Source organism: Lacerta agilis, chromosome Z (genome assembly GCF_009819535.1).
Source record: "Lacerta agilis isolate rLacAgi1 chromosome Z, rLacAgi1.pri, whole genome shotgun sequence".
Classification (NCBI taxonomy): domain Eukaryota; kingdom Metazoa; phylum Chordata; class Lepidosauria; order Squamata; family Lacertidae; genus Lacerta; species Lacerta agilis.
Window position 1 is genome coordinate 17,427,527 of NC_046331.1, and position 14,418 is coordinate 17,441,944.

General features: G+C 46.7%; 2 protein-coding genes across 3 annotated transcripts in view; one reads left to right on the forward strand and one right to left on the reverse strand.

The window, feature by feature from the left end:
- LOC117040112 (gamma-aminobutyric acid receptor subunit gamma-4) overlaps positions 1–5,092 on the forward strand; it is a 40,904-nt gene extending 35,812 nt beyond the window's left edge. Inside the window, exons 7-9 of one of the 2 annotated variants that reach the window (XM_033137666.1) lie at positions 462–614; positions 3,728–3,930; positions 4,664–5,092. In XM_033137666.1, coding sequence (XP_032993557.1) covers positions 462–614; positions 3,728–3,930; positions 4,664–4,972 — 665 coding nt within the window. In that variant the 3' untranslated portion in view covers positions 4,973–5,092. The remainder of the gene's footprint in view (positions 1–461; positions 615–3,727; positions 3,931–4,663) is intronic. The other variant, XM_033137665.1, reaches the window with a different exon arrangement.
- Positions 5,093–11,268: 6,176 nt separating this feature from the next.
- LOC117040328 (mitochondrial carrier homolog 2-like) lies at positions 11,269–12,250 on the reverse strand. The gene is given in 4 exon segments (XM_033138028.1): positions 11,269–12,004; positions 12,007–12,081; positions 12,084–12,110; positions 12,113–12,250. Coding segments are annotated over 4 exon segments (894 nt in total). The 5' UTR covers positions 12,240–12,250; the 3' UTR covers positions 11,269–11,339.
- Between the last annotated feature and the right edge of the window lie 2,168 nt (positions 12,251–14,418).

Sequence of the window (14,418 nt, forward strand, 5' to 3'; positions counted from 1 at the left end):
CAGTCTCATGCTTGGCATCTCCAGGTGCTAAGAAACATTCGCTGGCCTGAAACCCTGAGGAGACATTGCTGCCAGTTAGCATAGACCAGGCATGGGCAAACTTGGCCCTCCAGATGTTTTGGGACTACAGCTCCCATCATCCCTAGTTAACAGGACCAGTGGTCAGGGGTGATGGGAATTGTAGTCCCAAAACATCTCAAGTTTGCCCATGCCTGGCATAGACAATACTAAACTGGATGGACCAAGGGTCAGATTAGGTAGGTATTGGGTCATTTCCTGTGTTACCTCAACTGAAAATACAAGTATCAGACCATGTGTGGTGCCTTTAGATGGCCTCTCAAGCTGGAAGCTGTGACTTCTGCAGCAGCCCCAGCATAAAATCAAGACATGCAGAGGTGGCAATGTGATTTGCGGAGTGGCCTGTTCTTCTGACCTGCCCGCCTCTCTGTGGCCTTCTCTAGGGGAGTACATAGTCATGACCGTCTCCTTTGACCTGAGCAGGCGGATGGGGTACTTTGCCATCCAGACCTACATCCCCTGCATCCTGACGGTGGTCCTTTCCTGGGTCTCCTTCTGGATCAAGAGAGACTCTACACCAGCCAGAACATCTCTGGGTAAGGAAGGCATTTCCCTCAGCTCTAGTTAACCCCTGCAGCACCCAAGTGGTGGAGCTAATTACAGTGGTTTATTCCATCTGAGTGGGATGACTAAACCAGGCAGCATGGAGTGATGGAGCAAGAAGGCTAGTTCACATCAAACTGAGAGGAAGAGATGAAGCAAGCTGGAGGGAAGCTGAGGGAGTGACCCTTGTGAGGAGGGGGAGGGCTGTGGCCCAAAGGCAAAGCGTTCCAACATCACTGGTGTTGTTGGCAGTTGTCTGTCTCAAGAGACAATGGAATGTACCATTGGGGTGAAATTGCTGTGTTAGCAGCACCTCTCTGGTGGTCCAAAGGAAAGCAGAGCTATATGTTTGGCACCGACTCAGCTGCAGGAGTTGCCTGAAGGAAGCATACAAGGTGCCATCCAACTGCCTTAGGGACTCCACTCCTGATTTGTGTAGGTTTTATTCCTTGGCCTTTTCTTCTCCCAAATATGACTCATAAGGCAGGGAGTATAGATTGTTCATCAGGGTTTACTCTCGAAGCCTTTCTCATGAATGAGTATAGCTGCAAGGCAGTGGAGGTATAGAATCAAAGTTTTCCTTTTCTTAGATGGTCTACCTTCCCAGGTTGATGAGCCCCATCTGCTCCTCACTTCCCTCTACAGCATGTACAGAAACTGCCTTATTGACCATTGCACTGACTATTGGTCTCATCCACTCAATACAACATAGACTGCATGCAGTGAGAAGTCCCTAACTCACTGAGGGTTTGAGACCCATTGGCTACCATCACCTGGTTTAGCTAGCCAGTTGAAGCCATTTCCAATGGTATGCCCATTGTCACATTCTGACAGCTTCTAGGAGCCACAGTTGAGAGCTGAGTGCAGGGTGGGAACCAAAGGTAGACAAATGTCCCCAGAAGGAGCATAACCAGAAGTACTACCCCTCCCCTAAAACCCCAACTCATTCCATAAACTCAGGTGTAAATATGTGTAATTAAACTATATTTCTTAAAGACACTTCAACCTCCACTGTGTCTTGATTCTCAACAGAAACACATCTCTGGGTGAGCATCTGGAACCCCCTGGGACCTCATGCACTGCTTGGCAGAGATTGGGGTTGTGCGCAACCTTTGCAACAATATAATGTACTTGGTGATGGCGGGTGATGTTCCAGTTCCATGCACACCCTCTATTGAGGGGCAGGTTTAGGGTACATGGGGGTCTTTTTGGCCCAGCCCCAGGTCCTGTCATGGCATCTATGCAACTGGTACTCACAGCTGGAGAAGACCAGAGGACAAGTTCTGGAGCTGGAGGTGTGGGCTCTTTGAACAAAGGCAGAGCTCATGGCTCCAGGCAGGCTATTTTTCCTACCAGAGAGTTGGTTCTTCCCCTGCCTCTGCACCCCTGTCTCTCTGCACTCCCTTCTGCCCTGCAACATGCCACATTATTGTCCTGTGCCCACTAGCGGAAAAAATGCCAAGTTTCTTGTTCCTTGGGAGGAACAAACCCATCTCCACCGGCAATTTCAACCGCAGCCTGAAGCAGCTCCTTGTCTCAATCTCATTAGAGTCTTGTTTTGCTTTTAAGACAATTAAGGATGTTTTTCAAACATGGTATTTTAATGGCAAATATGTGTGTGGGGGGGTCTAAATTAAACATTAACTAAAATGGGTGTGGATGGGGGGGGAGAATTAGGAAGAATATATATTTGATTTTATTAGCAGTAGCATTGAAAAACCAATCCATGAGGATTTCATACGCCTCCACAGCAACTGTGCTGACCCCTTCCAGCCCCGTGCCCAGAAGCCTGTGAAGCCAAGCCTCAATGTCCATGGTATCCCATGGCTCACTCACTCCACTTGGTGGCCATAGGCATGTTAGATATAGTGCCAGAGGAAGATCTCTGATCTGACCCTTGTTTAGAAATAAATTTTCTTCAGCTCAAGAAAGCTTTACTTGCAGAGCATGGTTTTAAATATTACAAAGTAACAAAAAGATGCATTGCAAAAAACCAAAACAAAAAACCAAGCACTGAGTTTCATTCTTACAAACCTTGCTCACACTAATCCTAGGGTGAGGTTTTAAACGTCTTTACTAAAATGTAGCTTTCTGCTAAAGTTAACATACTGTGTTTCTGTCCTTCTCCAGCATGCTGGCAACAGCCTACCTGCAGCTTTGTGTTGCAAACAGCCTCATTTACATATATACAAGTGGCAACCATTTTGGGTGTGGGCGGGTGTTCTGCTCCTGGCCCCCACACACGTTGGTTGAGTGCTTATAAGCATTACACCCTGTTCCTCCCCCATTCTGCCCTCTTCCAGGTCCAAAATGACCTGCGCATTGGCAATTGCGCATCAGTTGGATGTGCCTAAAATGGCCACCACTTGTACACATACAGGGAAGTACTCAAATTACAGCTTTTCTGTTGAGTAGCAAACCTAATACAGTGGAACCTCGTGTTACGCACCATCCTCCTTACGAATGCTTCAGGTAACGAGCTCCACTAGCCTGGAAGTAGATGCCCGTTGTTGTGAACTTTGCCCCGGGATGCGAGCGGAAGTCGAGCGCTGGTGGCACGGCGGCAGCAGCAGGCCCCATTAGCGAAGTTAAGAACGGTTTCCGCTTAAGAACGGAATTAAGTTGGTAACCAGAGGCACCACTGTACTCCTGATCTAGTCACAAGGCTACTGGATCCACCCAGTGGAAAAATTAGAATCATAGAATCATAGAGTTGGAAGAGACCACAAGGGCCACCCAGTCCAACCCCCTGCCAAGCAGGAAACACCATCAAAGCATTCCTGACAGATGGCTGTCAAGCCTCTGCTTAAAGACCTCCAAAGAAGGAGACTCCACCACACTCCTTGGCAGCAAATTCCACTGTCAAACAGCTCTTACTGTCAGGAAGTTCTTCCTAATGTTTAGGTGGAATCTTCTTTCTTGTAGTTTGAATCCACTGCCCCGTGTCCGCTTCTCTGGAGCAGCAATTACTAGCTATATGCCTGGAGCTTCTTTTACAACAACTTGAATACAATGCAATTAAATACAATATTTTATATGCAATTAGACTTGTATCTTCAACAAGGCGTCCAGCAGTTTCACCCAGGTGTTCTCCTCCTATTCCCAGGGATCACCACCGTGCTCACTATGACTACTCTGAGCACCATCTCCCGCAAGCACCTGCCCCGGGTCTCGTACATCACTGCCATGGACCTCTTTGTCTCAGTGTGCTTCATCTTCGTCTTTGCAGCCCTCATGGAGTATGCCACCCTCAACTACCTGGCAGGAAACAAGAAGCCAACGCAGCATAGTAGCAGGAAGCCCAGACTGGTGAGCAGGATGGAAGGGGGGGGGACACACACTGCCTGGCAGAGCTTGGTGCCTCACCCAGGGTCCCTCCAAAGGATCCAGGCAAGAGAAGGAGCCAGCAGAGGGAGGAAAGTGATGAGGGACCCCTCCAGGCTGGCATTTTGCAACAGCCGGTATGTTTTCTGCAACATGCTCTTGATGCAATAAATAGCACGTTACTGGTGGATTTATTCTGCCTTATCAGTAGCTCTGTGGTACTACCCTGATGCTACCACATTATTGCAGTCCAGAGGGAAAAGCCAGAGAAAAATAAACCAGAGCGTTTTGTAGTATAACAAAGTTATGAGGTTTCAAGCAGCAAATTACGGGAGATGTGATGACTGGGAGTGAAGCATTGTGAGTGCCCTGAAGCTTTTTGCAGCTGCAAATAGTATTCTATTGTGCTATTGATGCTTTTGGTGTGTGCAACCACCCCAATAGCATCAACAGCACAAAGTCATCAGGAATTTGCATTTAAAAGTATGTGGGGGGGATCCTCACTCCAGATGATCCTTTGGGGGCCACAAATCTTGTCCCAGAAGGCAGTTGGGCTAGTTGGGTCAAGCTGGCCTGTTCCCCCTCTGAAAGTTGTGCCAGAGAGATGGAGAAAATGACACCCCTGAGCTGCGCCTGCTGCCACCTTCCAAGCCAGGAAGGGGGGGGAGCCCCTGTGCCCCTTCTCTGCTTCTCTCATTTGCTCCTTGTCCTTCTCCAGGCAGCCAGCCATGCCCACCTGGTGATGCCCTCCTACACTGCCATCAACATCAACAGCCTGGTGCACTGGCCCGCTGAAGTCGAGGGCAACAGTGAAGAGGTGGAGAGCGAAGACCTGGAGCCCCCCTGCTTGGAAGGGAAGGAGTGTCAGCAGTTCTTCTGCTGCATTGAGGACTGTCAGACGGGCACCTGGCGGGAGGGCAGAATCCGCATCCACATTTCCCGCCTGGACTCCTACTCCCGGGTTTTCTTCCCCACAGCCTTCCTGCTGTTCAACATTGTGTACTGGATTGCTTATCTCTATCTCTGAGTTTCCTCCAATAAAAGGTCTGCACAAAAGGAGGACTTTGAAGTTCACCTCTCCTTTCCTCCTCACTTGCCAAAGCTGGGACTGCAGGGTGCAGCTGCCAGCCGTGAGGAGGGGCTTCCCCCCCCCCACAGCCTGAAGAATTGCTGTCCCTGGAGACTGTGAGGCTTCCCTCTTGACCCATGTTGGCTAGGACAAATAGGGGTTTGGGGTTGCTGCAGTGGCCAGGGAGGCTTTCTGTGATCAAGTATGTAGACTTGACACATTTAAAATGCTTTTGTCTGTAATATTCAGTTGAGAAAAAGCCATTGCTGTCCCCTCACTCACCCTACTGCTTATTGTCCAAATTGCATCACCACTCCCACCCCTGTAGTTTATAACATGGCTGTTCTCTGTCTCCATGGCCAGAGGCTGAACAGCTCTAAATTCAGTTGCTGAAAATCACAAAGAGGAGAGGGCTCTTGTGCTCAGGTCCTGCTGGCAAGCTCCTTCCCTTTGGGGGCATCTGGCTGGCTACTGTGAGAACAGGATACTGCACTAAGATGGACCATTGGCCTGATCCTGCATGGCTCATCTTATGTGTGGGATGTTTAAAAGGCTGTCAAACCAACAATTCATGTTTTGCTAGATAGGCACGTAATAGGAGCTGAAGCTCACAGAGTTTTCCTGTAAACTTGCTAGAGAGAACTCTGTGAGAGATGTTCCCACTGTGTCCTGACAGGGGGAGGGTGTAGCTGTATATATTCTCCTGCCTGCCTTGGCAGACTCTCCTTATTCTTTTTCATCTCTTTCTGCTGTACCAGCAATGTGAGAACATCTGCCAAGTCTGAGCTCCAGCTCAGACGCCATTTTAAGCTAGACTTAAGTATGTCTTTGTAACGGAATTACCATTTTAAGACTGCCTGAACAAAGCTGCTGTATCTGTTACGCTTCAACAAGTATTCTGAGTGAGTAAATGTTATTTTTACCTTTTACAAGACTGTTTGTGTGATTATTGTTTTAAGAGGGAGTAAAGGGGGAAACTCCAGGAAAATCCAGTCTGCCTTAAATCATCCTGGATTACCGGCAGTTGAATGAAAAGGCTAAAATTAGCCTAAGATACCCTTTTAAGCTGCAATGGGATATCACTGCTGAATGCACAAATATGAGGGAGGAGGGACAATATCTAATAAATATATCCTCTCCTAGCATCTATTCACATCCCAATACAGTATTATGTTCTTATAGGTAGCTGGAAATGTAACTTGCTGGATGCAAGCAGCCAGCTTTCCAATCAAAGTTGGTGCTTTCAGCAATGGCCATTTCACACAAATCTGCTAAACAGAATGAGGGGAGATGGTGGGAGGGGACCTTACTACTTCATCCCCCCCCCTTTGCAGGTCAAATAAATGGACATGGGGGCAATCAATGCAGCCCTCACCAGAGCTGGAAAATGCACAGCTCAGTGAAAAGCACAGAGCATCTCCCTGAAGAACAGGATCCTGAACTGGAGTAAGCCACAGGGAAGGCAGTCGCCCCTGCTGTCAGCCTCACAATCTGTTTCCATTTGCTCAAAGCCTCATCCCATTAATATTTACTCATGATGTAAATTGCAAATAAATGTTTTAAAGAGAACATACTTTACGAGTGAGTGCTACATTAAAGGGCTGTCTCTGGGAGCGATCATGTGGGATGTGGAAAAGACGCTGACAGGGATAGCCAGGCCCTCTTCTCAGAGAGAAAATCCAGGCAGACTGGGAGATGGGCTCTGACACTGTGGAATATGATCCGAATAATGATGTGTCATGTTCAATTCAGTCACAAAACGAGCCTCACAGGGACTCCGGGGAAGGGGGAGGGTGAACCTCACTACCTTGCAGCAGGCCCAACATTTGGAGAAGGAGCTCCTTGTGAGACCAAGGCAGGATTCAGCGGCAAGGCAGGATTCAGCGGCAAGGCAGGAACTACTTGGCCTGAGTGGCTGCATTGAGGACTAGCAGGATGGGGGGGGGGAGGAGACACCTGTCCTCGGCCTCTGGCTTTGGGAAGGGAGGATTGGTCAATGGCCCAGCATGGGGGTTTCCCCTCGCCTGCCACATACATAGTGCTGCCCGTGGACAGGTACTGCTGGCTCTGAGGTTACCTACAGGCACCTGTTGCCCATGTATGCCAAGCCAGGATCTCCTGGCCTGGGGAGGGTGGGTTTCAGGTGCAAATTGCCTCCCTCTCAATCTCTCTTTGCAAACAGACCCAGGCTTCATGTGCAAAGGATTGAGAATTGATTCACAGGCCTGTTGCCATGTGAATGATTGACATAAAGAACACGGTGATGGATATGTGTTGCCAAAGGAGGTATTAGGAAAGGGGGAGGTGGGCCCCCCCTGGGCTTTCCTCACATATGATGGAAAGCTACCTCCATGCAGGTCAGAACAGTTTTTTCACTGAGCCCAGTATTGCCTGTTGTGGTCACAGGGGAGGCTCAGAAGGCTTTCCTAAACCCATCAATGGTGGCGCTTGAGCCATGAAGTTGTTGCTAGGGAATGTTTCTGTGTCACAGGTGGGCTGAAGGTGGGCAGCATTGTGTTGATACTGCTTTCACAGCACTGCTGAGTTGGAAGGATTCTCAGAGGTCATTTAGTTCAGCTCCCACAGTGTGCAGCTCAGCAGGCCTCTGCTTGAAGATGGATTAAGGAAGGCCCTCCCTCCAGCAAAGGTAAAAGGTAAAGGACCCCTGGGTGGCTAAGTCCAGTCAAAGGTGACTATGGGGTGCGGCACTTTTCAGCCCTCTTTCTGGTGGGAGCACATTCTCACCTGCCTGTGAACATTTGCCCATGCTCAGTAGTCATGGGGAAATGGCCATTGTTAAGGTTGGAGGACAGCAGCAAGTTGTTTTTTGTAACTTGTCCCTGTCTTCCCACATGCACAAACATGTACCCAACTGCAATATTTCAATAAGGGCTTATCCATACTTCCTCTTGCCCCACTGCTTTCCCCCGAGGAAAATGTCTCTTTAGCACTCAGTTAGAACAAGCAGGTTTTCTCTGTATTAACCTTTGCTCTGATTTAGCACTAAAGAGTGGGGTTCCACCGGCAAAGGAGTGGGGCAAGGGGGAAACCACTCAGACTCATGTCTAGTAAGCACAGAAACTGCTCAGATCTGTGATTTCTAGGCACAGGATGAGGGGGATGAGGCTGAAGATGGTTTCATCAGCTTTTTAATCTTTTAGCAAGTTGAACACAAAGTCCCTGCTAAAGTGCAGAGCAGCAGGTCTTGCAAGCCTTGGAAAGGGCCTACAAGAACTCCCTGGCATGGGCCTGAGAATGTCTGTGCTTTGAGGTGTGTGTGTGAGAGAGAGAGAGAGCTGTTGATGCACAGAATGAAAGGGCCAACATGAATCCAAAATGGGGGAGGGTAATGCAAGGGGAGGCAACCAAAGTAAACTGAATAACTAAAGGGAAATGTGATGCAAACATGAAGATAAACAACTACCTGACATTCAGAAAATACCTGAAGGCAGCCCTGTTTAGGGAAGTTTTTAATCTGTGATATTTTAATGTATTTTAATATTTGATGGAAGCCACCCAGGGTGGCTGGGGAGACCCAGCCAGATGGGCAGGGTACAAATAAATTATTATTATTATTATTATTATTATTATTATTATTATTATTATTATTATTACAGAATAAGCATTCGTGCTTTATTTCAAGGTGGGGCTGCTAGGAGGACCCTCAATGTTCCCAGTAGAATAAAATGCAGCTCAATGTGTAGAGTGGGAGGGTGGGGGCAGAGACTTTGAGGCAGAATGTAAGGGAGAGGAAATAATGTCAAATTGTGTCTATCTTTTTATCCTCTGATAATTAAATTTAGGAATATTCTGAACTAGTTGTGGTTAATACACAAGGTGACCTAAATTAGGGGTTGGTTCAGTTGCTGCCAGCACCTTCGTGAGAACTCAGCTGGAGATGTTCTTTGCAATGTCTTTGTTGCCTTTAAGGAAAAGAGAACATCATTAGCATGAGGTGTGAATGTTGGGGGCTCACAGACCAGGCAGCTCTGCAATGTTGGGAAACTTGGGGGGAGGTGTCCCATTCCTGCTATTCTGGGATCCTCCTGATGCTCCACAACAGAAGATGCATGGGTTTGATCTGACAGGAAATCAACTGGGGAAGGAGGTGGGCCAATGTAAATTAATGATTGGCCGTAAGAACAAATACAGGATGGCTCAATTGGTCCTGCTCTCACAGTGACCAACCAGTTGCCCATTACAGATTGATGTTTGCTCCAATTTAGCACTAAAGTGTGGGTTTTCAGTGGGGAAAGGCAGGGAAGAGGCAAAACCACTCAAGCCCATGCTTTCTAGGCAGGAAAAAGCAGAAGTATGTACAAGCCCTTAGTGTGGCTCTAGGGCTGCTCCAAGTAATTTGTGACATTGAATTGTCTGTGTAAAAAGGGAAAAGGAAAGGACCCCAGGATGGTTAAGTCCAGTCAAAGGTGACTATGCGGTATGGTGCTCATCTCGCTTCAGGCCAAGGGAGCTGGTGTTTGTCCACAGACAGCTTTCCAGGTCATTGCGCTTCTGGCGCAATGGGACACTGTGACGGAAATGCCATTTACCTTCCCACCACAGGGCAGTACCTATTTATCTACTTGGGCAGGTATGCTTTCGAACCTGCTAGGTTGGTAGGAGCAGACGCAGAGCAATGGGAGCTCACCCCATCGTGTAGATTCAAACTGCTGACCTTCTGATCAGCAAGCCCAAGAGGCTCAGTGGTTAGACCACAGTGCCACACACTATGTATATCAACAGGAATGCACAGACTTTGATGAGACTTCTGGGAGAGAGGAATGGTGATTCAGTTGTCTCTCTGTTAGCTTCTGCTGACAGAAGATAATTACATGGTGATTGATCATAGTCAGACAAATAGTCTAGCTATCAAATCACTCTGGAGATAAGGGAGATCTGGAAGTTAACCCCAGAACACTTGGATCAAAGCCATTTTTCTGCTGTTTGCTCCTCACGTCTTAGAAGTCAGGACAAGCTGGCAAGCTGAGGAGTTGTCATCGTACACAATCACCATGTACAGGTAAGGAAAAAAGGTGCCCTTTTTTTAATTAAAAAAAACACATCTCTGGGATCTGGAAATTGTAATGTGACACACACACACCATCTGCTGGGAAAAATCGACCGATCTGTAAATACCACCTTCTTCCACTGAGAAAAACAGAAAGGAAACTGATTGGTATAGTGCCTAAAGCAGAGTGAAAAGCCTGATTTACGGTTCACGAGAAAGATTTAATGGACAGGTAGAGCCCCTGTATGTGAAAAATCTTTAATCCTTTTTCTGTTTCCTGCCACTATAGAATTGAAAAAACTGAAATTAAAGTGGCCATCATTAGTCATAGGAAAGAAATATGCTTTGAGATAAGACACAGTTGCAGCTGTGATTTTAAGGAAGTTGCTAATAATATCCAGAACATCAAAAGTATCCAGTATGGTAAAGGTACTTTTGGATCTCCCAGTGACTGTTGGTATTGTTCAACAGCTGATGACTGAACTATTAAAAATGATCAGACCAATGTTTGATGAAGAAAATGAACCAGAGAGATATGATATGGAAATGGAAATGGAAATGGAAATGGAAATAGGGTACATTCAGAGGCCCTAGACCAAACTGATGAAAACTGGCCAGGCTGGATCATGAAATTGAAGAAAACAGGTGATGGTGCTGAAATGGACACTGGACAAGGACCTGGAGGAAAAGGAGAATATAAAGTCACAAATTGTGAGATTGAATATTAATTGGATGTGGTACTGATGGAGTTGGGTCTTGGCTTTTCTTCAGTTCTAGCAAAGAGGAAGTATTCTGCATATGATCTGGGACAAATTCAGAGAATGATACTATTAAGGTTATGGTACTATGTCTGAAAAAACCCGGAAAAAAGGAAATGGAAGGTCCTAGAGAAGGAGGTCAGGATACTATCGTAAACATAACAAGAGATGGAAATTCAACAGGAAATGGAATTGAACATTGAACTGGACATGAACTAGTGGATATATAATGAGGAAAAAATATAGAATATTAGTGTGATCAAAGTGGTGAGACTTTAAAATGGATATGGATGGAAGAATTTATTATCATTCAATATAGAGTAATGGTGGTGGGAATTAATGGAGGGAAAGTTACAAGGGGGGAAAGTTAACATTTATCAATAATAATAACAGGCAACCTTTCTTGGAGTTTTCATGTGAAAAAGAAATAAACGATTCTTTCTTTTTTTCCATTCCCCAAGATTAATTTGATTATTTTTCTTTAAAAAAAAAAACTGTATAGAAATCAACACACTGCCATCATTCTGTGCATCTGGAGCAGCCGCAAAAGGTCCAGGGCTCAGTGAAATCTCTTTTCTTCCCACACATACCGCTTCCCTGCAGGCACCTTCCGGAAAAACAGGCTGTTCCCTCTGCTCATGTGGCCCTCCCCCTGTAGCTGGCTCCAGCAGTGTAACCAGGACGAGTAGGCTGGGGGCGGGGCATAAGGAGGGAGGCCACCAGCGAGCCCACAGCTATTAATGGCCATCAGGTTTGAGACGAGTACAAAGGGGTAAGTCAGCATACTGGCAAAGAATCCAGTGACAGCCTGAGAATAGCTTTTCATCTCAGTCATGGTGGAGACCCCATTCTCCAGTGCATAGGTATTGATGAGGTAGGCCAGCACGTTACAGAGCCACAAGGACAGGATGTCCCCAAACAGGCAGGGAATAAGGCCCGCAAAAAATCCCAAGATGCCCTCTTCCCAGTAAATGGTGACAAAGGAGCTCAACACCCCACTGTACTTGGTCTCTCTGCCAATGAACTGCACCATACACCTCAACGTGATCACATGAAAAGGGTGGGTGACTAGCATAGCAGCACAACATGCAATCATCTCTTGAGAAGTCTCCTTAACAACTTGCTCCAAGGAGGACGCAGATTCCTTGGGGCTGATCCCTGGGTCCTCCACTTGATCAGCTTCCTGGCAGTGCTGCAAAACCTTACTCTCCACTATAGTACCATAGCTCCTGAGCAGAGTCTAGGAGTCAAACCTTTGAAGAGTCCAGCCCTTCCATCAATCTTCATAATGTGTTTAGCAGACCAGGCAGCTGATAGACCTGTCGCCCAAGATATTTCTTCCCAGAGTTGGAGGGAGGGGTTCATATCCCACCTGCACGAGCACCTTCACGTACATGAGCAGCTGCGAGAGCACCATGAGGCCGGAGCCCAGCAGCATCTGAGAGGCTGTGTCCGCCATGCTGCAGCCGCCCTGGGCTCCGCTGAGGGGCGTGGGGGTGGAAGCAGAGACTACTGCACCACCTCCACGTGACCTGCAGTAGAGGAAGATACGGCTCGAGCCGCTGCCTCCATGTCCTTTCCCTCCCCTCCCCAAAATAAATGATTCTGAGACACCTTGACTTAAAAGAAATATTGTTTAACAGAAAGTGGAGAAGGTGGATGTTAGCATGGACTGAATGTTTTAAATAATCATATTTTCTTTTTCATGTAATTGGCAGTTGGAAAAGGGGAAGTTTTCTTTTTCTAATGTTTTTTCCCCCCTTTTACCTTTTTATTTTATTATTCTCTCTCTTCCTTCTTTCTTTCTTTCTTTCTTTCTTTCTTTCTTTCTTTCTTTCTTTCTTGTCCAATGTTAAGGGCTTTTAGTAAGTCCAGAGATTGTATGCTCATGGGGGTGGTTGATGCAGTACCCTGGATGAGAGACAGGGAAAGGTTGGTCTCTCAGGGCTAGAGGCTGGGAGAAGAAAGGAAAAGTTCCAGGTGACAGCTGGGAGGAGCTATTGTCCTCTTTGGTGATAAGAGCCAATAATTACTTTTAAGAGAGGACCCTGCATTTTACTTATTTAATTTGTATTTTTTCTAGTTGTAATTTTACTGTATTGTGGGGAAAATCTATATAAAAAAAAATTCAAAACAAACAAACAAACAAAAACAAGTAGATTCTGACTAAACATCAGGAAGAACTTTCTGACAGCAAGAGCTGTGTGACAGTGAAACAAACTCCCTTGGTGGACTCTCCTTCAATGGAAGGTTTTAAGCAGAGGTTGGATGGCCATCTGTCATGCATGCTTTAGTGGAGATTCCTGCATTGCAGGGGGCTAGACCAGATGACCCTCAGGATGCCTTCCAACTCTACAGTTCTATGATTCTATAATATATGAAAAAGAGAATGAAGATGATTCAGGCATAAATTATGGGGGGGGGGGAGATGAAGTTGTGAGTGCCTTGTCCCAGCTCTGAACTTTGGCAATTGCTTGTGCCAGATCCAGGCCTTGTTTTCTGCACAGGAAGACACACGTGGCAGTTGCTGCTCTGTCCCTTCCTCCTCCCCAATTTGTCTGGGGGGTACTTGCGTGTTTAATTCACAAAAGCCAAATCAAAGCTCTGTTGGAGGCTTTGAAGTTGTTGTGAAACGGACACAGCCCAGTCTGAACTGGCTCTGTTGGTGCCAGATCAGAGCCCTTCACACTGATTTATTCATAAGTCTGTTTGATGGTGCTTCAACATTGTGGTGCCAAAGAATATCAGAGGCCCAGATTAGTTTTAATCTCAGAGCAGCTATGGGAAATTAGCCGCAGTTGTACCACACAGTGGTGTAGTGAGGGCTGGACCTTGGGGACAACGCTTGAGTCCACAGCCCCAGATGGTCCCCATACCGCCCCCCCCCCCACAGAGCATTGGAGGATGGTGGGAAATGACTAACAGGACCTGTATCAGCACCCACCCATTGTGGGCATTCTGGGGCCCGCTCGGGATTCCTAGATGCTGGTCAGTCATTGCTACAGATGACAAATGGACCAAAGGATTAGATAGAATCTTTTTCTCCAACAAAACAGTGCTTATTCTCAAGTAAATGTGTTTAGCATCGAACCCTATCATTTCCCATTGTCACAATGATGCTCTTATTTAACTGCATTTACAATGTAAAACTGCACATGCTCAGAGTATTCCTTCATTTTTCATGGGGGCGGGCAAACATTTTTGCCTGTATTTTGCTCTAACAAATCAGGAATGTGGAAGCAGTTGTAACGAGTGGAATGGCATGCAGGGAGGGGGTAAGTGTTAATTGTGTGCTTTGCAGCTGGAATAATAATATAGGAGATAATTCAAAGGAGAGAGGGCTGTGAGTCCATTGAGTCCAGGATCTACAATTTCCTGGGTACACTACTATCATCACCCAATGAAACTAAAAATGATGTGGGGGGGGGCAGGCTTGTTGGACATGGCCACTGTGGACACCCAACTTCTTCTGAGTGCCACTGAGTGTGTTATCTAAATCTGGATGTGATCTGGGGACACCAGGCACCTGATGAGTGCCAAGTGGGGCAGAATAATTACACCCCTTCTGTCTTCTTCCATAGGCTGGATCTGCTGATGCATCTTCCAAATGCATTTACCTTCTCCTCTTTGTGCAGCAT